Source organism: Vulpes vulpes, chromosome 6, assembly GCF_048418805.1.
Source record: "Vulpes vulpes isolate BD-2025 chromosome 6, VulVul3, whole genome shotgun sequence".
NCBI lineage: Eukaryota > Metazoa > Chordata > Mammalia > Carnivora > Canidae > Vulpes > Vulpes vulpes.
This window is the reverse complement of record NC_132785.1, coordinates 65888888-65914130: the sequence shown is the minus strand read 5'-3', so window position 1 is coordinate 65914130 and position 25243 is coordinate 65888888. Positions and strand designations below refer to the sequence as shown.

The 25243-nt window shown below is 40.8% G+C and overlaps 1 protein-coding gene across 3 annotated transcripts in view; it reads left to right on the top strand.

Annotated features, from left to right (window-relative positions):
• STXBP6 (syntaxin binding protein 6) overlaps positions 1 to 25243 on the top strand; it is a 239256-nt gene that overhangs the window by 179018 nt on the left and 34995 nt on the right. For all 3 annotated transcript variants that reach the window (XM_072761296.1, XM_072761297.1, XM_026007645.2), the window contains 2 exons: positions 6920 to 7050; positions 7808 to 7973. In XM_072761296.1, coding sequence (XP_072617397.1) covers positions 6920 to 7050; positions 7808 to 7973 — 297 coding nt within the window. The remainder of the gene's footprint in view (positions 1 to 6919; positions 7051 to 7807; positions 7974 to 25243) is intronic.

Here is a 25243-nt window from a genome sequence, read left to right as displayed (position 1 = left end):
TCTCCATAGATACTGTGAAATTCACCTAGAATTATCATATATTAGAGTTGTGGAAGATCTTTTTTTTTTTTAAGATTTTTATTTATTTATTCATGAAAGACACGAGAGAGAGAGGCAGAGACACAGGCAGAGGGAGAAGCAGGCTCCATGCAGGGAGCCTGACGTGGGACTCGATCCGGGGTCTCCGGGATCACACCTGGGCTGAAGGCGGCACTAAACTGCTAAGCCACTGGGCTGCCCTGTGGAAGATCATTAAGGAGACTATTTCCAAGTAATCATTTCTCACATTGGTCTGTCAGCCCAGTTCTTTACCACTTCAGCATCCAGGAGGGGCTCAATCTTGCTTTTACTTCCAGAACCACATTTCAGAGGATCTCTCTCTCTCTCTCTCTCTCTTCCTCCCCTCCCCCCCCTCTCTCTCTCTTCCCCCCCCCTTCATGTCAGTCAGCCCTGACAAAGAGCAGCCCTGATAAGATTCTAATGTAGCTACTATCACTTTTATTCCTTGCTCCAAATTGTTTCTCAGCAGTTTTGTTGAAATCAAAATATTTGGCCAGTGGGCCCCAGCAGAGCAGAGAGCTAAAAAGCATACCACAAAACACTTTCACTTAAGCTCATGGTAGGAGTAAGCGTGATGAAATTTTAAGATACTCTAGGTACCTAGTTATGGTAAGCTCTGCATTTTAGCTACCTAGCCTCAATATCAAGCTATATTATAGATAGGATTTGTTCTTCAGCACCCTTTTTTTAAAATAGAAATGATCACATAAAAATGTAAGATGATTCCATTTGAGTTTAACATGTGTGAGAAATGTTTGCAGATGTTAGCGAATATACAAAAATACCTATGAAAAATGAAATGGTAGAGGATATAGAAGTGATGAGTAATAATTTTGTTTATGTGATGATCATTTGTTTCTTTTAAACTAACACTTTAAGACTGAGGCTTGATATTTTGTACCTTAAGCAAAATAGATTTTCCTATTTGGAATGATTGACAAGTGGTGCTGTGTGAATAACAAGGTTGTAGGGGGAAGCTGTAACTCCTTAAAGTCTTTCAACTATTAGACCTTGAAATGGAGGATCAGCCTGTTAAATCCCTGGCAGACCATGCACCTTCTGCTGGTTTACATAATATGCAAGTAACTTGAAAGTCTTTTTTTCTCATCAAGCTTTATCCCTTCCTGCACCAATTCCTGACCTTTTTTTTTTTAATATTTATTTATTTATGATAGAGAGAGAGAGAGAGGCAGAGACACAGGAGGAGGGAGAAGCAGGTTCCATGCAGGGAGTCCGATGTGGGACTCGATCCTGGGACTCCAGGATCACGCCCTTGGGCCTAAGACTGGCGCTAAACCGCTGAGCCACCCAGACGTCCCACCAATTCCTGGCCTAATGGAAAACCAAGTTTGAGCTAATAAAATGCTTTGCTATTGTCTGGCTTGTTGGTTTTCAATTAAATAGAATTCGATTAAATAGAATTGTCTAATTGGGCAGAAGCAAGGCTGGGTCGTCTCCACCCTTTGAATTTAGCTAAGTGTCTTATTTTATATTTATGCAATCTTTCACGGAGGGCCTTTTTTTTTTTTTTTAAGACCTTTATTAGGCCTTTAGGCCAGTTGAGGCCCATGAGGGGAAAGATATTTCACCATTTGAGCAATGATGGTAATGATATTCTAAACATAATAGTTTCTATCACTGCTTCTTAACTACAGCTAAGATGTAAATGAAGTCTACATGGAGGGTAATGAGGAGGCGTGCCCCCATGAGAATCACATTCTTTTTACCAGAGCTGGTAGCAAAAGGACCTACCTGGGTTTAGTTGGCTTCATGGTCCTGTTTTCCTCTGATGCCAAAAGAAAACAGTGGGGAACAGGAGTGAGAGTAAGTAAAAAAGCAGCATTAGGCCTGGATAACTCCAAAACATGACTTACTGGTGAATCCCAGTGCATAGGACGCAGTGTCCTTAGAGAAGCCGTTTCCAGGTAAGTTTTATTATTATATCTAGAGCAACATCTGTGTTGTGATTGCCTTTAACACCTGTCTTCACTTGTTAATCACCATTTTACCTTAGAGTAGACCTCACATGCCAAACCTTCTTGCACTGACAACTCTCTAATTTGAAATAATAGCATTTGTCTCAACTGTATTTTTTACATTATTTTTTTATTTCATGTAGGCAGAGCTATGTAGCTATTTATGGCTTTAGTATGTTTTATTCCACATTAACATAAGTGAAAAACCAAGTTTATTTAAAGGGACATATTAAGGGAATAACATCAGGATATTGTCAAAATCACAACAGTAGTATCATTATTAGAACAAAAAATTCCATTAGTCCATATTTGATGAGCTTCCCTCACACAATAAAATGTGGCATTTGACATTGCAGCGAAAAGCTCCAGTGGAGAGAGCAGTGGACCCAAAGCCCACTGTGCAAGTTGCAGTTTTCTTGGCCATGAACAGTATTACTTTGGCAAGTCCGTGCTTTCCATGCCTCAGTTTTCTTGTCTGTAAATATAACGCATGACAATAGTAATGACCCTGCCTCTGTCACAGACCCATGGTCAAATATAAGAGAAAAAAAACAAACTGTGCTTTTAAAAGATTTTTTAAAACTTTAATTGCTGGGGGCATCTGAGAGGCTTCATCGGTTAAGCATCTGACTTGATTTCATCTTAGGTTATGATCTTGGGGTCATGAGCTCGAGCCCCTCATCAGACTCTCTGCTCAGCGGGAAGTCTGCTTGGGATTCTCTGTTTCCCTCCGCCCCTGCCCCAACTCATGCTTGCTTACTTGCGAGCTCTCTCTCTCTCTCTCTCTCTCTCTCTCTCCAATAAATAAATAAATAAAATCATTTAAAAAATTTTAGTTGCTGGGAAAAATATCACTTGTTATTATCAATTTTTAAGATCCTGCCTCACAAATTGGTAGGAGATAGCTTAGAAGATCCATGTGGAGATTTATCTACCTCTTGACATGTTTTAGGACCAGATGGACATAATAGCAAACTGGTTTTTATTCTTTACAAATATGCCACAGAAGCAAATTTCGAGTGTTTTATCCAGGTTTGAAATAAACCTGTTTTGCAATGAACAGAGCTCAGGGAAAGAAATTAAAATGGTGAAGGGAAATCTATGCAGATAAACAATCACACAATTTTTTTTTCTGTGGAGTTTGACATGTAAGCTGAAATCTTAGTGGTGAACAAAAGACATCCATAAAAAAACGAAGAGTATTTCTATGAAGGGAACAGCATTTGCAGAGGGTAGAAGACGGTTGCTGTTTCCCACGAACAAAAGATGGCTGGAGCCTGGTGGACAGACAGGAGAGTGGATGAGATGAGAATGGGGACGTACGTCAAGGCCAGGACATCTAGGGCTGTACGGGTCTTAGTAAAGGCCTTGGGTTTTATTCTAAGCGTTTTGGGACACCATTGAGGAGTTTTTAAAAGGTGGTTCAGTCTTCCATATTTAAGTTTGAATACCAGGCTTGTGTGGGAGAAACCATAGAAGTCCGGGTGAGGGCCAGTGGTCTTAGCTGGAATGTGGCTGCTTCATGAAGCCTGCCTGACTTTCCCCATCTCTGCCGTGGTCCTCAAAGCCCCCTCCCTCCCCAACACCCTAGATGACTCTTTTATGTATTAGCACTGTTCTGCATCACTCTTAATATCCCCACCCTCCACCACCCAGGTTCTTGACCTAAAAACCATATCAATTCAAGCTTTGAACTGCCCACAAAACTGACTTTTGTGTCTCCCATCTAATAAATGTTCCGTAAATATTTGTGAAATAAATTAATACACAACAGTGGTCTCAGTAGCCACCGCGCCTTAAATCACCTAGAGAGATTGAAAATGTGGATGTCGGGCCACACCTCCAGAGATTCTGACTCACATGGTTTGGTGTGTTTGGTGTGGTGGGAAAAAAATAAAAATAAAAAATAAAAAAACTCCGATGATTCTGGTGCGCAGTTAGGAGTGGTAAGCCAGGGAACTCGGCTGATTCTGGGTGGTCTTGCCTGAGAATATCATGCTTGCCCTACCCCTTTAAATGCCCTTTAAATACCTTGTCCTCATGAATGTCAAAGGCATGACAGAAATGCCCTAGTTAACTGGTCTTTAAAGTTTTTCAAAACAGTGACTACAGAGCCTATTGCATTGAGGTAGCCAGACATACGCCCTCCGTTATCACTGATCCAGGGTATGCTTGCTATCAATCAGTTTGCCTTTGGAAGAGCAGAAAGATTCCTGTTTTTCACTGGACATCCAGAATTTGACTCGCCTGTTTTATCAGCCATGGACCCCGAAAACACCAAACCAACAAAGGGGTTAAAACATGGCTCCTTCAAGCCCACAACTCACAAAGTCTGGCAATGATGTGTTTGTGCAGTTGTTTTGATTTCAGACGGAGAAAGTCTTTATTTAACTCTCTATAATGTGTATGTAATAATATAATTTTAAGGCACCTGCTTCAAAATAGAAACTGGGATGGTGGAGATAATAACCATAAACAAAAATTAAACCAAACCGGGCTCAGTGCCCAGGAAAAGCTACTGAGATTTCCAAGAAGCAGGCAAAGAATCAGCTAGGAGGAAGAGCCAGACGGGAGTGGCTGGGTGGTGGGGAGCACTCTGCAGGGTGATCTCCCGGCAGGTCTGTGGGGCAGTTGTCTGTGGATGGGGCTCCTGCCCTTCGCGTTCCAGTGACCTTCCGGTGGAACGTGCTTTTCTCAAATGTCAATTCTTAACACACCGGTAGCTACAGTGATCCCACATGATGTCTGAGTTTTTATAATGCTGTAAACCACTTGAAAATAAATGGACAAGAAGTAAAAAAAAAAAAAAAAAAAAAATAGGCAGTCATAATGACTTTAAAGCTAGAAGGAAACCTTCATGTTTCCCAGGATGCCTAAATGTCGTGTGATTTACATAAACAAAAGAGGAAATCCTCTCTGTGTTTAGGGGTGTGCCTAATACAGGAACCCATGTTTTCCTGTTATTGAAAAGTATTCTTTAATCTTTAAGCACATTTTAGGACCTGCCTGTATTCCAGGTGTGTTGTTTCCTCTTACATGAAAACAGAGGAACACAGGGCATGGCTGTCAGAAAACCTATTAGATCTCCTAGGAGACACATGAAATAAATGAATTAAATTAAGTGGATAGACAGAGCCCTGGGCCGGCTGATACTATAGCCTGAATTTAGTTTGGGGGATGGTTATTCCTAAGAGGACATAACAGACTCATACAGGGAGCCGTAAGCCACACACACAGGCTGTGTGTGAATAGAAGACTATAAAATTTCCACTGATCTTGGTGTTAAGGGGATGATGACTTTTTAACCATGAAAGTAAACGTAATTGGTATGAAATGTTCAGAAGCTTCTAGCCAAATATAACTGACATAATGCATAATAAAGTGAAGCATTATTTGAAATTATTTTTTAAAGGTTTGCTAAATCCTGGTTTGAAGTAAAGATTGTACTGAGGTCCTAAAAAAAGGTCTTTAGTCCTAGAACCATAAGGCTCCCACAGATGTAAAGGCAGGGTGCCCACATTTCATTCACCTCTTGGTCCCTGCCTTCCTGCTTTAATGACCCACGATACTGAAATTGCCCTAAACTCTTCTATGCATGAAGGAGAGAATTACCAGCAACCATGACTGGAGTAGGTGCTTCCTGTCCTTCATCTCTTAAGGATTCTTTTTGCCATCTGCTGAACATCTGCATAGTTACTTGGAAATGTAGGCTCTCTAGGGTTATTCGAAACAAAGAATGTGCCACTGATGCACCGTCTTTTTAGGATTGCATTCATTACAACAAATAGGACTTTCCACTTTTCCTTGTTCCCTTAAATAGCATCATTTCTGTTAAACTTTACAACTCCTACAGCCAGGCCTCAGGAGGAGCTTTTAGGAAAGCCCTTTTAAAACACTTAATTAGCACCCTACCCTGGAGGCTCTAAGTCATGAAGTAAGCAGATGTAAAAATATCCACAGTGACTCTCTCCTAGTGGCTGGTGCTTGACCTCTGTCTGAGAGGTGACACTGTCTATCCTCAGCATGGAAGGGGCAAAGGAAGAACTGACTACAGCTGGGAGGAGGAGCTGTCCTGGTCCTGCAGTTGTGGTGACCTCAAGATGGGGGTGGGGTTGGCATGAATGCTAAATACAGTCAGAAACAGATGCAGGGACACCCAGGTGGCTCGCTGGTTGGGTATCTGCTTTTGGCTCAGGTCGTGATCCCGGGGTCCTGGGATCAAGTCCCTCATCGGGCTCCCTGCAGAGAATCTGCTTCTTCCTCCTCCTGTGTCTCTGCGACTCCCATGAATGAATGAATGAATGAATGAATGAATGAATAAATAAATAAATAAAATCTTAGAAAGAAAGAAAAAAGAAAGAAAGACTAGATTCAACTAGACGATATTTTTAAAGCCAAATAATTTTTTTAAGAGGCATTACTCCCAATCTCACCACTGAAACTTGATATATTTATACTGGAAATATGCATTGGGTTTCCCTAGGGAAAGCAGTAACCTCCGCTTCCTTTAAAATTCAGCCTTTCCCAGTGCCCTCTACCTGACGCCTGTCAACCATGTGTGCTTCCTTCCCTGCAGTTGGTCATCGTGTACTTGTAGCCTCCATTAAAAGCACTTGGAGTTAGTCAGTTGAGTCGCGTTCAGTTTGAATGGATAAAGACGTAAATGAAGCAGCCCTCACATCATAATTATATTGTAATTGCTTGAGAGTGGAGAGTATGACTTCTATTTCTTTTGAGTACCCCCCCTTATCAGAGGCACACATGATCATATTCCGTGTGCGTGTGTGTTTGTATACATGTGTGGATGCAAAATAGAAGCACAACTGAATGAAGAAATAGACCAACCTGCACACCCGCTAATCTGAACGGTCTTTTCTTGGCAGTGACAAACAAGAAACCCACACAAGCATCCATCACGAAGGTCAAACAGTTTGAAGGCTCCACGTCGTTCGTGCGGAGATCGCAGTGGATGCTCGAGCAGCTTCGCCAGGTTAATGGCATTGACCCTAATCGGGTGAGTGAATGTCCAGTGTTGGGAGAAGGTGTTCTCTTCACACAATGACTCTCACTGACCTTGGCAGTGGTGGTGGTTGAGTCATTTCTAACAAAGCTGTTTCTCTATTTCAGTTGTGTAGCTGAGGCTTTCTGATCTCTGGGTCCTTATGGAGAACTCTAAGTCTTTTGGCCGTGTTTGATGCAGAAATGTGAAGGGATACATATTGAAGAAATGTGGACTCCTAGATGTTTATCAGCCAAGTGCAAAGGGCAAAGTTGAGATATCATGTCCATGGTTACCAATGTGAAAAACCCCATTTATCAAAGCTTCATTTACTCTACTCCTAATACCACCAGTGATGAAATTTATTCACCAAAACAAATAGATGTCACCTTACAAATTATGTATTAGGATTCTCTTGGATTTAACATGAGAAGCATTGTAAGGTAGAATTATTTATTTAAGTATTTTCCCTTTTGCTCACACACACTCAGTATACAAAACCTCAATAATGAGGAAAAATAAAATATAAGTTGTAACTACACGCTAAAAATAATAAGGGAGAATTTTTTCTCTAAGATTTTGGGGTTTGCTTGATAAACAGAGAAAGGTGGACTTTCTTTCCATGCACCTGAGTGCTAATAAAGATGAGCCTTGGGAATAAGACCAAAGTTTTGAAAGGTCTTTTTTCCTCTATGAGTCTATTGTCAGGAGTAAGCTGGAAGCAGCAGTTTTTATAGATTCAGATCAGTGGGTATTTCACTGTCTTTTCCAGGATTCTGCAGAGTTTGATTTGTTGTTTGAAAATGCCTTTGACCAGTGGGTAGCCAGCACAGCCTCAGAAAAATGCACCTTCTTCCAAATCCTCCACCACACCTGCCAGAGGTACCTCACCGACAGGAAGCCGGAGTTTATTAACTGCCAGTCCAAAATCATGGGAGGTGAGTGGGCATTTGCATGAGTTTGGTCATCCTGTCTCCTTACACTAACTTTTACATAAAAAGTTAGGTACTCTACAGCATAATTAAAGACAAAAAAAAAAAAAAAAAAAAGAATCCAGATGCTCAGAGTTGGACAGCATGAGAACCATTCTAGGGAATTCATTGTGTGCTAAATCTCGACACAGTGGCATGTTTTCACTCTTAACCAAAAGCTGGTCCTTTTGGAAGAATTAGCTAAGATTATTTATACTATAAGAACAAACCTGTCCCTTTATTAGGAAAACCTTTCGGTTTGGTTTTTCTACTACCCTTTCTATACTCACATTGCAGAACACTGTTTTCCAGGCTGCTTTTCCTATTATTTCTCAAGGCATTCTACAAATGTTAACCTACAAATTCTTACAGATGTAGTCCCTTCCTTTCAGATAGCAGCTAGTCTCACGTTTATCCCTTGGATGGCATAGAGAGCAGAGTTAGGCTGAGTGCTGTAAGCCAGCCTTAAGGGGTGAGTACCAGTGTTGGCAACTTAATGAGAAACATTTAGAGGGTGCTTAACACATTTCTTCTAGGTGGCATTTCTTTTTAGGGAATTGAAAGTGAGCTAAAAATATTTTTTAAAAACCTTGCCAGTCACTCTGTGTGTTGAGGAAGAGTGTTTCTTTTGTTTTTTTTTTTTTTAAAAAAAGATTTTATTTATTTATTTATTAATGAGAGACAGAGAGAGAGAGAGGCAGAGGGAGAAGCAGCCTCCATGCAGTGAGCCCGATGTGGGACTCCATCCTGGGTCCCCAGGATCACGCCCTGGACTGAAGGTGGCACTAAACCGCTGAGCCACCGGGGCTGCCCAGGAAGAGTGTTTCTATCATTGCTCTTTTCACTGACCCGTTCTCCTGGTTTTACAAAAAAAAATTTTGTGCACCAACTTGATCTTAATCAAATGTCAGAGGAAGGTCACAATATAGGCATCACTTCTTCTCCTTGGGCTATACCTGTCTTTCTAATGAACGTGGCATGGAACCCATTATTTCGCTATAGCACCTGACATACATAGTGCCATTTTGCCATTAGTCTTCTAGATGTCGTTAGAGAAGATGGTGGTCAGTGCTTTGTTGTAACCCACTGAAACGTTGGTGTTCATCTTGAACAGTAAGTTGCTTGCATCATAAAAACCTAGAAACGTCTTCCTTAGGCATCGATGCAGTGTTATAGCTTCTCCATTTAGTCCTGGAAAAATGTCAGAAGTGATGACTAGTGTGTATTTTCTTCAAAGTGGCCCCATCCTGTGTACAAAAGTAAAAATTATTAGATGTAAGGGCAGCTGGGTGGCTCAGTGGTTGAGCATCTGCCTTCAGCTCACGTCGTGATCCTGGGGTCCTGAGATTGAGTCCTGCAACAGGCTTCCCACAGGGAGCCTGCTTCTCCCTCTGCCTGTGTCTCTGCCTCTCTCTGGTCTCTCGTGAATAAATAAAATCTTAAAAAAAAAAAAAACTGTTAGATGTAGATGCTGAAAGGAAAGAGATCATCTAACACCGACCTCTTAGTGTTTAGAAAACAGAATGAGATGCTGCTTGCTATAGTGTCTGTGCCACAGGGCTCTTCACATGAGTCCCACTCGCAAAGCTGAGCTGTAACAGACCTGGCAGGTCCGAGCACACCAGGCTCAGGACCACAGATGACTCAGTGTTTCAGCAACTGGAAAAATTGGCCAGGAAATCCCAGCTTTCCCTCATTCTTCATTAAATAGGAATTTTCTCCACTGTCCTAGAGTCAGATTTGTTTCTTGGTCTCACGGTCCTACTAGGAAACATTTTTCCACTGGCATCATATGGCCAGTAGCATACATGGATAGCATATAAGCAGAGTATCCTCTGAAAATAATGTGACGTTATAGGCTTAAAATTTCTGTTGCCCTTCGAGATAGACTCCCCTCTTGCATTCCACTTCTGCATGTTCCATCTTGAGAGCACAGTGGCCAGAAGCAGAAACAGTGCCATGGGAATTGCCACATTTCCTCGGAAGGGAAATGTGAGGCAGAGCAGGAGGGCCACAGTCTCACTCTTTCCACTGTCCTTGCAAGAGACAAGAGTCTTGTCCTTCCTGCTAAGGTTGAGAAGAACTTTGGTAGCTCTTCCCTCTGTCCATTTACTAGCTGGTCCCTCTTCTCTGTTGCCTCTGAGGCTCTCACTTCTTTTCTCCAAACAGTTCCTTTCATGCATTCATTCAGTCAGTTCTGGTTCATCATCAAAGTTATGTAGCAATTAAGCACTGAGTTTCTACTATGTGCTGGTCACTGTGCTATGTCCTTGATATGGAGAGTCATTCTATATTTGGTTCCTTAATAGACCCCAGTTTCGGGCACCTGGGTGGTTCAGTCGGTTAAGTGTCTGCCATCAGCTCAAGTCATGATCCCAGAGTCCTGGGATCGAGCCCCACTCTGGGCTCCCCACTCAGCAGGGGCGCTGCTTCTCCCTCTCCCTCTGACCTGCCCCACCCCACCCCACCCCCGCCTCATGTTCTCTCTCTCGCTCACTCTTTCTCTCTCAAATAAATCTTTAAAAAGACCTTAAGAAAAAAAAAGACCTCAGTTTCACTACCCATATTGCAGACTGGCAGGTCCCTAAAAACCTTACTCTATGCTCTTCATTACCTCCTTGAATGTCCTCAGACCTTCCCATACAATTCCACCCAGCTGCTTTTTCCTGTCATTGACCCAGCCCTAAAGAGGCATTCTAGCGCCCTATGAACCCCAAATTGTGCAGAGCTAAAACAAGAATCCATTTATCAATGTTAAACTGTCAGTGTGTGTGTGTTAGATAAAGCTAAAGATTGATTTTTTATCCTAAGGAAAGGAGTAAGTTAATGAGACCAAGTGCCAGAACTGAGCCTATCTTTTTTTTTTTTTTTCTTATTTAAAGATTTTATTTATTTATTCATAAGAGATAGAGAGAGGCAGAGACACAGGCAGAGAAGCAGGCTCCATGCAGGGAGCCCGATGTGGGACTCGATCCCTGGTCTCCAGGATCACGCCCTGGGCTGAAGGCAGGCGCCAAACCCGTGAGCCACCCAGGCATCCTTGACCCTATCTTTTGTGACCATAGACACGTCTCTCACCTTTTTTAGACCTCACTTTTTGCTGGTGTGACATGTAGAGGTTGGCTGAGAGATCAAAAATCCACTTCAGTTTTAGTATTTTGAGAATCTGTGATGCCCGAGTTATAGCTTTATCGTGTAGATTAATCCCTTCTGAATTTAAGAGTCAAATTGGCACAATTAAATATTGACTGGTCTTGGATTCCTAAGAAAGGCAAAACAGTTTGAACTGAGCACATTGTAATTTGTTGGCAGCACATGTGTCCTTAATGAGCACAGCCGGTCTTATTTAAACAGTTGCTTATCCTTGATAACAGTTGTACCAACACACTCTAGGTAATTGGCAAGCGGACTAGTCTTCCTTTCTGTCACTTACCACAATTCAGTCTTAAAATTGTGTAATTCCTGGGTCACCACATTCTGACCCCTTTAGCTTTTGAGGGTACCTACCCCATCTTCAGCAGATGAGAGCAGTTCCAAATTTTGCAGTATCTTTTGGTCTGTCCTTCTAGTATGAGCCATACATCCCAGACACAGTTATTTTCTGAACTCTGAAATGTCATGTCATAGATTTTGTGGTTTTAAAGAACTAATATCGGTGTTGGTACGCTTCCACTACACCAGTTTCTTTACATGTGTTGTCGCATTTTGCCTTTACCTCAGCCTTTGAAAATGTGGTTTACTACCTCCATTTTACAGAGAAGGAAATAGAATCAGAGAGATCATTAAATAGCTTGCCCAGGGTCACGTAGCTAGTGAGTGGCAGAGAGGAGATGCAAACACAGGCCTTCTCCATTCTTTTTTTTTTTTTTTTTAATTTATTTATTTATGATAGTCACAGAGAGAGAGAGAGAGAGAGAGGCAGAGACACAGGCAGAGGGAGAAACAGGCTCCACGCACCGGGAGCCCGACGTGGGACTCGATCCCGGGTCTCCAGGATCGCGCCCTGGGCCAAAGGCAGGCGCCAAACCGCTGCGCCACCCAGGGATCCCGGCCTTCTCCATTCTAAAAGCATCTTCCTCAAGGCCACTGAGTGCCACGCTCCAGACAGCGCACTGATATCTTTGCTGTGAATGGTGTCCCCTAAGGCTGTACAGGAATTTGGGGGACATATTTAGCTGGCACGTCCCTGGACTTTAAAAAAGGGAGATAAGGGGAACGGGCCAGAGATTATAGATACTTTTCATTTTTTTCCCTAGTCTTACAGTAGGTATGTTATTAAGATAATAACTTAAGTATTTGGGGGCAGAGGGGCAGATCCTAAGAGTGATGGAACTATCAGAGGCCTTTCAAATTACCTTGTTCTTTATAGTTTTTGTTTTCGTTTTTGTCCGTCTGAACCTCAACATATTAAAGAGCTGAGCTACTTTGGTGGCTGGGGAACGTGATGGAGACCTGGCCACTCCCTGGACAGCTCAGGTACTCCACATCTGGCTCAATCCTCTCACTAGGAAAACTAAAGCGCAGCGATTATGACTAAGTTTACCAAGATCACAGTCCTGGAAGCAAGTCTGCCTGACTTCCACCAAACTACGTTTTCTTTAATACCAGTTCAAACAGGATCATCATTTAAATACCTACAGTCCCATGCAGTTCTTCTCTTATATTTATTGATTGAATATACCCCACGTGACCATGGTTTTTCTTTTTCCCTCAGGGGAAATCAGCTACATAGAACTGGTTTCTTTGGCATGCTTGAAATTCTCTCATGCAAACATGATACTCTCTCTCCAGAGAATAGGCTGGGAAGCTTTGATCTTCTGTTCCTGGTTACAGAATTCAGGAAACACGCGTACAGTCTGTAGGGCCAAGCAAAGGCCCTCATAAACAGAAAGAGGGCAGGAGGCTCTAAGCAAGTGTGAAGAGGGGGAGCATTGGTTCCTTCTCCTACTTCTGTCAATATCTTGGCAGCCATCTTCTCTTCCCTGGATGGCAGGAAGATCAGGAAGCTAGAACCAAATCCTTCAGCCTTGGTCCTTCCTGACTTCCACTCTACCTCTCGTTTAATTCATTAGAGGTCAGTCACCATCCAAAAATACAGAGCTGTTCATTTAGTTGCTGGCTCCCTAAGCTCCCAGGCAATGTCGATTTAACCAGACTGAAGGCAGAGGCGTGGAGCCAGTCTGTCTACTGAAAAGTGACGTGGCATCATGAATGACAGGGGCCCTGAAAGTGAAGTCTCAGGTTCATTTCTGAGACGGTAGATGTTTGTTGTCAGCAGAGATGATGAATACTGTTATATGTGTGATGACGCATTTGCACTTCAAAGATGCCTCCAAAGAGTTCACCATATGTGGAGAACTTTAGACTCCAGAAGACAGACTTGCTTTCAATTCGTTCATTTCAAAGAAACATGGTCTGCCCCCAGATAGTAGTATCAGCTTGGATAATGGGCACATCATATGAAGTCACCGTTCCAAGGGGAACTTTTTTGTATTGCTTGCTTCAAAATGTGAGCAAATCCCACATGACTCTTCACTGCTAGCTTAATTACACTAACCTTTTGTAGTGATTACTGTTGGCCTATTATTTTTATGCCTAATGCTGTAGACTATGGGAATCTATCTTCAGTGGCGTTGGCAACTTCTGTGTTAGAACCACAATGTAGATTCTTTGCAGACCTCTTTTCTTCTTCAAGAAGTGTCATAAATTATTTGCAGGAAAACAAATGATTTATTCTTAAGGCAAGCTTCTGTACAAACCAAAGCAAATACTTGCATTTTCTTGAACTCAGCCCAAACACCCTTGGCTAACTCCTTGAATAACCTCTTTCTCTTTCACCTGTTTTATCTGGGTCCTCCTTTCGTGGTCCCACGTACATTGTTTGCAGCCCAGTTGTGTACCTGTCCTCATTGATTGCACATGCATTGATGCAGCACCATCTACCTGTCGGGCACTGAGCTAACTGGAGAGATGCAGCAACGAAGTAGATACCTTTGGTGACTTGGCTTACTTTTCTGGGGGACACAGCAGGTATAAAGAGACATAAAACAAGTCAACAACACCAAGGTGATTGCTGAGCTGTGTTTCAAGGGATGGTTAGCAGTGGCCAGACAGACGGGGGCAGGGTGAAATGAGCCCTCTCTTATTGCAGTAATTAATCCACACAGTTGCACTCCAGTTTGGCTATATTCAGAATTTGGAATGTGGCAGATTGTTTTTCCACAAAGCAGGCTATTTTGGAGTGCCATATATTTTCAACACCACCGAAGGATATTTCTTAAGTGTTGCTTTTCTATGCACAGCCCTTCAAATGATGGTATCAAGCCCAGACTTTTGAGCTCTATTAGAATTCCAGGGACACAAATGTCTCTGATGTCTCCTTCATAGCAGGCTGGCCCTCATTTGCCCCTGCTGATTGGTATGCTAAAGGAAAAACCTAATGACTTTACACTGGATTCCCTTGGGGAGGTGGAATAGAATCTCAGAGTTTGAAGTATGATTCTGCGTTGGACTTCTCTTCCAAACAATGCAGGGTCATCCCTGGGTGAAGTGTGCGAATCTTTCACCTTGTGAGCGCTTCAGGTGTGGGCACATGTAAGGTATCTCACCTTACGACTTCTTTTTTTTTTTTTTTTTTTAATTTTCATTCATCCATGATAGTCACAGAGAGAGAGAGAGAGAGAGGGGCAGAGACACAGGCAGAGGGAGAAGCAGGCTCCATGCACCAGGAGCCCAACGTGGGATTCGATCCTGGGTCTCCAGGATCACGCCCTGGGCCAAAGGCAGGCGCCAAACCGCTGCGCCACCCAGGGATCCCACCTTACGACTTCTAAAAAGAGGACATGTGTATGTCCTAACAGGGTTCTAATGAAAAAAATAAAAAGTGATCAATATGCTCATTCTTAATCCCAAAATGTTAATATACTACTTTAGGGAAATCTGTAATATTTGCCATAATTGATATATTTCTTCCCTTCCCTGTGTTATCATGTTTTCTGTCAGTGAATAACAGCTTTTTGGGATGCAAACCTCACACTCCTACATGTGCTCCAGCCAGGGGCACGTTACCATGAATTGTTTATTTCTCAAGAATAGATTCATGTGTATTTTTGCCCCACTGCTCAAACCTTAATATATTTGGGGATCCACACACATGCACGCACATATTAGAGATTATAATTCTTCGACCAAGTTAAATCATGTTAAAACCACTGTATGGCTGCTGCTTGACTCCAGCACCTAGATGCAGAACAGAAGGGACAGCCAGGCTGCTTAGCTGACCCACTGTCGAGAGAGAGCCAGAGAGTGTTCCTTATAGTTCTTTATGTCAGGAGGAATCTGTGTCATAGGTCATCCAGTGACTCTCTTTGTCACTCTTTTTTTTTTTTTTTTAATTCATGAGAAACATGCAGAGAGGCAGAGACACAGGCAGAAGGAGAAGCAGGCTCCCTGCAGGAAGCCTGTTGTGGGACCTGATCTCAGGGCCCCAAGATCACACCCTGAGGCCAAAGGCAGACACTCAACCATTGAGCCACCCAGGCATCCCTCTCTTTGTCACTCTTGAAGAAATACAAAAGAACAAACTTAAAAAAAAAAAAAAAAGAACAAACTTCAGTTATTCTATGCCATGGCACAAACAAGGAAAATAATTTATGAGAAGCATGCCCAAGATCCCACAGCTAATAAGGGATAGAGCCAGCACCTCAGTCAAGCCTTGTCCCTTGTTCTCCATCCATTCAGTGAAGGCCTAGACTTCCACGCTCACTTAATAAGCACATCTTCTCCTTATATTGATTCAGCTAGTAGAAAGGAGGTAGCACCAACTTAACAAAATATTTACAAGGATCAAATTTAAAATTCTGTTTGAAAGTTCTCTCTAAATGACTGTTAGGGATCCCTGGGTGGCGCAGCGGTTCGGCGCCTGCCTTTGGCCCAGGACGCGATCCTGGAGACCCGGGATCGAATCCCACATCGGGCTCCCGGTGCATGGAGCCTGCTTCTCCCTCTACCTGTGTCTCTGCCTCTCTCTCTCTCTCTCTCTCTCTCTCTCTCTGTGACTATCATAAATAAATAATAATTTAAAAAATTAAAAAAAAATAAATGTTAATTGTATCAGTCCTGTGCACACACAAATTTATCATCCAGTCTTCTGTTACTCTTTCCTCCTCATTTTCCTAGACAGCATGATATTTCATTAAAGACTCAGCTTATAGTAACTCTTTAGGAGAGAGTAAGAATCTAAGAATAGAAACCAAAAAAAAGCACGTCAATGAAAATAACAGTAGGATGCCTGGGTGGCTCAGTTGGTTAAGCATCTGCCTTCGGCTTAGGTCATGATCCCAGGTCCTAGGATTGAGGCTCATACCATGCTCCCTGCTCGGTAGGGTGTCTGCCTCTCCCTCTCCCTCTTCTTCTAACCCTCCCCCTGCTCTTGCTCTCTCTTACTCGTGCTCTCTCTGAATAAATTTTTTTAAAATAAAATAATAGTACACATATTTAACTTCTACAGTTGGGAAAGTGCAGCTAGGGTTTTCTATTTGTTTGGGTTTGGGGGATCCTACCACTGTAACCACTGCACCAAGCAAGTTTGATGTTTATGTTGCTGCATGAATTACCAACATAACCATCTGACACTTGACTGAGGACTATCAGAAGGACATCCTAGCAGAAGCTCTGAGAGGCTTCTGGCTCTGAGTCTTTTATGTATTGTTTCAATTTAGGACATTACCAGTTGTTATGTTGGATCGTTTATGTGCTTTCTCATTATTTTCTGAGTGGGTCATTCAACTTCATCTTGTTCCCAGGAGGAAAATCAAAAGCAGATGCTTTTATTTTGAGTGAGAACATGGAAGTAACCAAGGACTGCTTCCTTAGGTTCCATCCAATTCTGTCCACAATACAAATGACTAGTAACTAAAGAAAAAGTAGATCACAAATCTGATTTTCTCTTTTCCATTGTTCTTTGACTATAAACTACACAGATGCATGTGGTGAGCCAGCTGGTGGGTTGTGGTCAGTGGTCCTGAGCCAGGAGTGAATTCATGCATTAAGTGTTTTTGAATCATGCGTCTCCATCAAAATCTTGAACCAAACCAAGGGTGTATATGGGTATTTCCAAGGTATCATTTTATTGGCTTGACAAGAATCATGAACATATTTTGTCTATCCCATGGTTAAATAGCCTGTAATGGAAGAGAGCCACTCCTACTTTCAGAATTAACTGGCAGACATAACTACACAACCTGATACAGTGATACAGAGCAGACTCTATCCCCTGTCTTTGATGGCATCACTCAGCTCTGTAACTTCCTCTAAGCTACTTAACTCACATTCAGTTTCTCTATGCTCTTCTCTATCATGGAAAGTAACACAGACCTTGAAGGAAGGTGTGAGGATTCAAGTGAATTTTAAAATATTTGGTCAGGGGTGCCAGGGCAGCTCAGTCAGTTAAGCATCTGACGCTTGATTTCAGCTCTGGTCGCAATCTCAGGGTCCTGGGATAGAGCCATGCCTCAGGCTCTACTCTGAGTGTGGAGCCTGCTTAAGATTCTCTCTCCCCCTCTGCCCATCCCCCCCATTGCTTGTGCACACTCACTCTCTCTCTCAAAAAATAAAATAAAATAATCAAATGGGATTTTTGCAAAGTGCCAATGTATATCTAAATATTCTATTTTTTAAAAAACTTGGAAATTATAACTTGTGTGTTCATAATATTACATGATTTCTTTCATGACATTTATCAAAAACCCTTTCTGGGGCATCTCAGGTCACGATCTCAGGGTCGTGGGATCAAGCTTCACATCAGACTCTGCGCTCAGTGGAGAGTCTGCTTGAGATTCTCTCCCTCTGCCCCTCCCCTCACTCATGTGCATTCTTGCTCTGTCTCAAATAAATAAATCTCTCTTTTTTTTCTTTAAAACCCTCTCATGAAAGAAGCAAGAAAATTTTCCCAAGCTTTCCTAATCCATATTGGCCATAAGAATTGCAAAAAAATAGTAATTTCTTTGTTCCAAGTAGGAATGAGCTAAGTTCAATTATAGACATTTCAAATGACTGGAATGCTGAGTTGTTTGCTATGGTTTATTGAATGCTGAACGTGCTGCATTTTATATTTGACATAGAGTGTGTATGTTACTGCTGACTTACCAAAACAATGATGTTTAAAATAGCAAGTGACGCTGTGCCAGAGATCAGGGCAAGTAATTCAGATCTTCTTGTAGGAAAGAAAAAACCTAATACATGTTTTCTGAACTTTATAAGAGAATAGAAATATTCTTTTTTCCACCAATAGATCTTCAGCCTAAAATATTCTCGTTCTTTTTCCCCCACCAAAAATGAGGATACATGAATCAAAAGTAAAATTTTAATAGTGTTAGACATGAAGTAATATTTCTGAAACAGACCTAAAAAGTGTGCTGCATGATGTCCATACTTTCAGATTTACAGACAAGTACAGGTTTTAGAAGAATTTGAGAGACCTAAGTTTGTCAATCAATTTTCTATATAAGGAGATTTTTTAAATGTTCATATCCAGTGTCACCATAATTTCATAAAAGAAAACTTAACACTAAAAGATTAAAAGGACAATCTTCGGGAATAAAGGGTGATTCCTTAAATTGGGAACATTTACCTTTATGAAAAACTTAACTTAGTTCATTGTTCTTAACTTAGTTCACATAGACCAATAACAATTCCATGAGCTGGCATTTAAAAGTTGTTGCCAAGCTGTAACATAGAAGCGTCCAGAACTAAAACTAACATGGGGTTTTAGCAAAGAGAATCTGAAGAGCAGCAACTTGGTCTAAGAATGATCATTTCGTAGTTTGTCAAATTCATCTGTGCTTTGTAGACAGCAGATCAGAATGTTATCTTCAGGGCTGAAGACCAGAGTCCTATTCCTTTCCTAAAATAGAGGTAAGAAGCTTGTACATAGCACCTGAGAAAACCTGCACAGGAATATGACCTTTCTCAAACCTTCAGTGAAGAGATAAATGACATGGCTCTCCCCAACACCCCCCTATGCGCACACATTATATCCTAAGCTTCTAAAAATTTCTGCCTTATTTCTGATCATTAAGATAAAACTAAATCACTAGATTTAGCAAAGGTAATTATTTGAAATGTGGACACTGATGTACATCTCAAGTTAGAGATCTAAGACCACACATTCCTCACCCTTCCAGATGCAGTATCTCTACCCAAGATTGGATTCATTAGATGTTCTGCAGGAAGCAAGAACATGAGGGTTGCCTGACTTAGGAAACAAAAATAGAAGATACTCGGTAAAGTTTGAATTTCAGATGAACAATGGATATTTTTTTAGTAGAACTATATCCCAAATATTGCATGGGTGTCCTGTATTTTATCTGGCAACCTTCATGGGTACATACCCTCCCAGTTTCTAGCCACCATAACAAATACGGAAAACAGTAAATATATTGCTTTCAGACACATAAACTTTATGATAGCCAAACAATTATTAGGACTTCAAATTGAGATAGAGAGCTCTCTCAAAGGCGTTACCACGTTAGATTAACCATTCAGAGGTACAAACAGAAAAATCTGAGCAAAGTGCCCAAGAAAGGCTGGTCGGAAAACATAGAGGATCTGTGACTTACTGTGGCTATTCTCCATAGAATCATGCTGAAACGATGCAAATTATAATAAGTGGTAAATATAGAAATTCCACTAAAGCACTGTCATCACTGAACATGAGATTCCTAGTTAATTTTGCCTAGGGGAGAAAGTTCAGTCATCAGTCTGAATGTCTTTGGCTTGGTTTTGAAGAGTTAGTTTACTGTCAAGAAAAAAAGGAGCCTGCCACAGACTTGGAGGCAAGCAGGACAAAGGCTCCCATTTGCAGGGGGAGAGTAAGAAGCTCTACTGTCTCAAGAGTTAGAATAAAGAAGTGTAATGGGGTGACAGGGGAGTGCAATCGGTTAAGTGTCAGACTCTTGGTTTCAGCTCAGGTCATTTTCTCAGGGTCATGAGATCAAGCCTGTGATCAACATGGGGTCTGCTTAGGATTCTCTCTCCCTATCCCTCTGCGCCTCCCTTCTTCCCCCCTCATTTGCTCATGTGTACTCCCGTACTCCCTCTATCTCTTGCTCTCTCACTCTCTCAATCTTAAAAAAAAAAAAAAAAGGAAGTGTAACAGGAAGCTGCCACTTTAGAAATTTGGCCTCCTCTCTGACCACTCTGGTGGTTTTCTTAGTAATGGAAGAGACTGGCCTATCAAAGATCTAACTCTGTATGAGTATGACCTCCAGAGGTGCTGCTGTAGGTTCCATGAACCATTCAATGGGTGATACCTGTGAAAGGAGAAGACTATCTTTTTCAATATTATCTAACTCTGAGAGTACATAAAACATAAATATTTCAATTGCAATATATGAGTAACATTATACGGGATAAAGGTACATGTTTTAGAAAAAAGAAAAATGAGGGGGGATCCTTGGGTGGCTCAGTGGTTAAAGCGTCTGCCTTCGGCCCAGGGCCTGATCCTGGAGTCCCAGGATCAAGTCCCATGTCAGGCTCCGTGCATGGAGCCTGTTTCTCCCTCTGCCTGTGTCTCCGCCTCTTTCTCTCTCCTTCTCTCTGTGTCTCTCATGAATAAATAAATAAATAAATAAATAAATAAATAAATAAATAAAAAGAAAAATGAAGGCAAGTCTTTATTGGCTTAGGGATTTATTTCCTTTGACAAACTTTTGAGCGGTTAAATTGTAAGATAGCAAACTGTGTGCATGTACATGCACACACATGCTTTTTAGTCTTGGTGGATACTATTAGTGAGAAAGCAACTATTTTTCTTGTATTTAAATTAGTGGCCAGTGTCAAAAATGGTAAGAAAGACTTAGGACTGTTTTTGAGTTTAGTTGTCTGAGCAGAAACTGATTTTTTTTTTTTATACTTTGAGAAAATCTAAATGTAATTATCATAATTATTCATACTCCTCTGCCCTATAGAAAAGAGCTTTCAAATGGAATCAATATCTTCCTCAATGAACCTGATTAAGAACATTCCGGTCAGAATCATCTTAATGCCCCCTTATAATAAGGAGAACTAAACTGGACAGAATATGATGGATAAAAGTCAGGAGCGTTCCGTGGGTCTCATATAAATATTGCACAAGATCTCGTCTCTTTGTGATTATTTACATATTATGTATTATTCTCTCCATCAGTGTTTCACTCTGTCCTATGGACCTTATTTTCACAGTTGGTTGATTTTATTGATTATCTTCCCAGTTCCCATTACAAGAGGTTAAGACTTATTAAAAAAAAAAAAAAAAAAAAAGAGTGTTTTTCTCAAGGTCAGAATAGATCACACATCTCCGATAAAAGCCAAAGGCTTGTCCTGCTAGTTGGTTTCTACAAATGTTAAGTTTTTTTAGACATTAACTAAAGGGGAGGAAAACCACTTTTACTATTATTTTACGCTGTAAGTATACTATCCTTGTATATTTTCTTTAAGCTTTTGTTTTTTAAACTTGAATAAAATTGAATATATTTTTTAAAAAGGCCTATATCATTTAAAAGCAAATATTCATCTCGGAGTTCACGTGTATTTTAATTTTTCTAACCACAGTAGGTTTACCCTCTTGATCATTTGTCTCAATTTCCCACTGATACTGTTAGCAAATGACCACAAACTTCACAGCTTAAAACAGCCCAAATTTATGATCTTATAATTCTGGACGTCAGAAGCCTAGAATGGATCAGTCAGGCTGTGTTCCTTCTGGAGGCCCTAGGGAAGAATTTTCTTACCTTCTCCCCCTTCTAGAGGCTGCTTGTATTCCATGGTGCGTGGCCTTTCTTCCATATTCAAAGTCCCTAGCATGGCACCTAGCTCTTACACTCTTACATCAGTCTTCTTCTTTTTCTTTTTCTTTTTCTTTTTTTTTAAGATTTTATTTCTTTATTCTAGAGAGACCCAGAGAGAGAGGCAGAGACATAGGTAGAAGGAGAGGCAGGCTCCCTGTGGGGAGCCTGATGCAGGACTTGATCCCAGTGCCCCAGAATCATGCCCTGAGCCAAAGGTAGACATTCAGCCACTGAGCCACCCAGCATCCCCCTTACCTCAGTCTTTTTTTTTTTAATATTTTATTTATTTATTCATGAGAGACACAGAGAGAGAGAGAGAGAGGCAGAGACATAGGCAGAAGGAGAAGCAGGCTCCATGCAGGGAGCCCGATGTGGGACTCGATCCGAGGACTCCAGGATCAGGCCCTGGGCTGAAGGCAACACTAAACTGCTGAGCCACCCGGGCTGCCCCCTTACCTCAGTCTTATAAGAACCCTGGTGATTATATTATGTCCACCCAGATAATCCAGGATAATCATCATGAATCTGAGTATCCTAACTTAATCATATTTGCAAAGTCCCTTTCACCATGTAAGGTGACATATTCACAGTCCCCAGGAATTCGGACATAGGCATCCTTGAGAAGCCATTGTTCAACTGACCATGTCATTTTTCTAAACAATCCTAAAAGCTATAATGCATACTGTTGGGTAATACTGTCCTACTTTTTCATTTTTTTCCCTTCATACGATATACTTTTCAATACTTCCTATCAATTGTATTGTACTAATCTATTATTATTTAAGACATAAAGTGTCTTTTTTTTATTTTTTAATAAAGTGTCTTAAAATATAAAATTTAGAACACTTAAACATTTTATGAAGACTCAGTACTTAAGTGGCTGTTAGGGCTTGCCATGTGCTATGTTACCAAGAAGTTGCTCACTTTCCCAGCAGGGGTATTTGTGCATTGGCCCTTTCTCTTTACTTTAGGAATTTGATTTCCCTTAGTAGTTACGTGGGTTCTTTACAAGTTTCTAGGAAGTCTTACTATTTAAAGCTTTTGCTGATAAAGATATTGTAGGTCATTTGATTTTGTTTAAAATCACCCTTTTCCTTGATATTTTCCTTCCTATCTCCTCAGAAAATGATTCTAATGGCCTACTTGTAAATAACTTTGTGGTCATCCTCTTAAGAGACTGACAATTCCTTTTTCAGCTTTGATGTAGAATGTCAAGGTCAGGTTTGTTTAATGTGCTCACTACAGACAAGTGCAAATTAGCTTGTTGGAGTCATCTCTTTAATTCAGCATGCATTTAGAAGTAATTCAACATGAGCACCTAAATATAACCACCATGTTGATTCAACACTTTCCTGTATTGCTTAGGGTATAAACTTCTTCCCCTATTGTGGTGTTTCTTAAACCTTGTGGTTCTGATAACATGTGATACACACTAAACAGAAAACCACTAAACAGAAAACCACAGATCTGGGTTGAAATTTCTGGTCTGTCACTTACCATCTATGGACAAGTTACTTTAACTGTAAGTTTGACTTCCTCTTCTTAAACAGAATTATGGAGTAATGCTTAAAAGAGTTGCTATAAAGATTAAATAAAATCACATATGAAATATCTAACATGATGTATAGGGAAGACTGTAGAATGTAATGGTAGCTGTTATAATTAATTAATATGCTATAATTAATATTTTCTTTTAATCCTGCCTTCCTGTTGTCCTGCCTTCCATCCTGTTGAGGGAATCTCATACGGAATTTGACACAGAGAACAGAGTGAAAATACAGAGCATCCCTTACATCAGGTGTGGTAGAGGTGCATCCTCTGTTTTACATTTGCATTTTTCTTATCTTCTAGAGGAAAAAAAGCCAGTTAGTGATGATAACACTGATAGACCCCATATTGAGTTCCTATTTGTCAGGCAACTTTTTTTCATTCACATTGCCCCTAAAGAGTAATTATTGTTATCCTCATTTTACAGATGAAGAAATTGGCTATATATCAGGTTATAGAGAGGCAAGGAAACTTGCCCAATCCACATAGATAACAAGGAGGAGTCAAGATTTGAATCTAGGGGCTATCTCATGAATCTATCCCTTGGGAGAGAAAAAAAGTAGAAAATCTCTCCAAATAAGCTATCATGGATACATGTTTTTATCTAAAAGTTCCAAGTGTTCCTCCAACAAAATTAAATTCTGTTTTCACTTTCTGGCAGTTACTATAATTTTTTACATTGAGCAATGTTGTATTTTCAGTATTACATTTTAATTGTGTATTCATTGCCTTGTCACCATTAAGTTATTTTCCAATTGTTTGACTGTTAAGTTCACTGTCCCAATGCTGCCCTTTCTTACAGAGTCCCAGATCATATTTTATTTTTCTCTAGGAATATATCTTTGGAAATTATACTTCAAAAGGAAAAGGCAATGTGATTTGTTAAGACTTAAGTTACACATAAACGTTCAGAAATACATATGTTATATAAAATGTGGCACATTTATATTCAACTCTTATTTATAATAAATACTTATCCTTCAACTCTTGCATCCTGAACTCTTATAGGCCAGCAATATGCATGGATAATTAAGATGGAGTCCTGGGTAAGGTAGCCTTCAACAATAAAATACATATAAATCTTCTTTTGGGAAATAAAAGACTTGGAAGTAGATAGTAAAACTTTCTTCAAAGATGATTAAGAAAATAATTCCAGGGATCCCTGGGTGGCGCAGCGGTTTGGCGCCTGCCTTTGGCCCAGGGCGCGATCCTGGAGACCCAGGATCGAATCCCACATCAGGCTCCCGGTGCATGGAGCCTGCTTCTCCCTCCACCTGTGTCTCTGTCTCTGTCTCTGTCTCTCTCTCTCTCTCTCTCTGTGACTATCATAAATTAAAAAAAAAAAAAATTAAAAAAAAAAAAGAAAAGAATTCCAAAGTTATGGCTCCCTTCTTTTAGACATCTTATGCTTCTTAGCTTCATCCCTTAAAAGCTGAAATGCATGTATAAATAGCTGGATTTCTCTCTGATTTGATTAGAGTAAAAACCTGGGACTCCTGAGTGGCTCAGCAGTTGAGCATCTGCCTTTGGCTTGGGTCGTGATCCTGGGGTCCTGGGATCAAGTCCCACATAGGGCTCCCTGTGAGGAATCTCTTTCTCCCTCTGCCTATGCCTCTACCTCTCTCTCTCTCTCTCTCTCTCTCTGTTTGTGTGTGTGTGTGTGTGTGTGTGTGTGTCTTATGAATAAATAAGTAAAATCTTAAAAAAAAAAGATTAGATTAAAAACCTGCAGAAGTTTTAAATTCAAATACAGTTAATAATAGACAACACCACTGAAGTGCTGCTGCTTCTCAACCCATTTTTTCCCCCTGTCAAAAAAAATTTTTTTAATTGAAATTAATCATTTGGGGCCATTTACTTTCA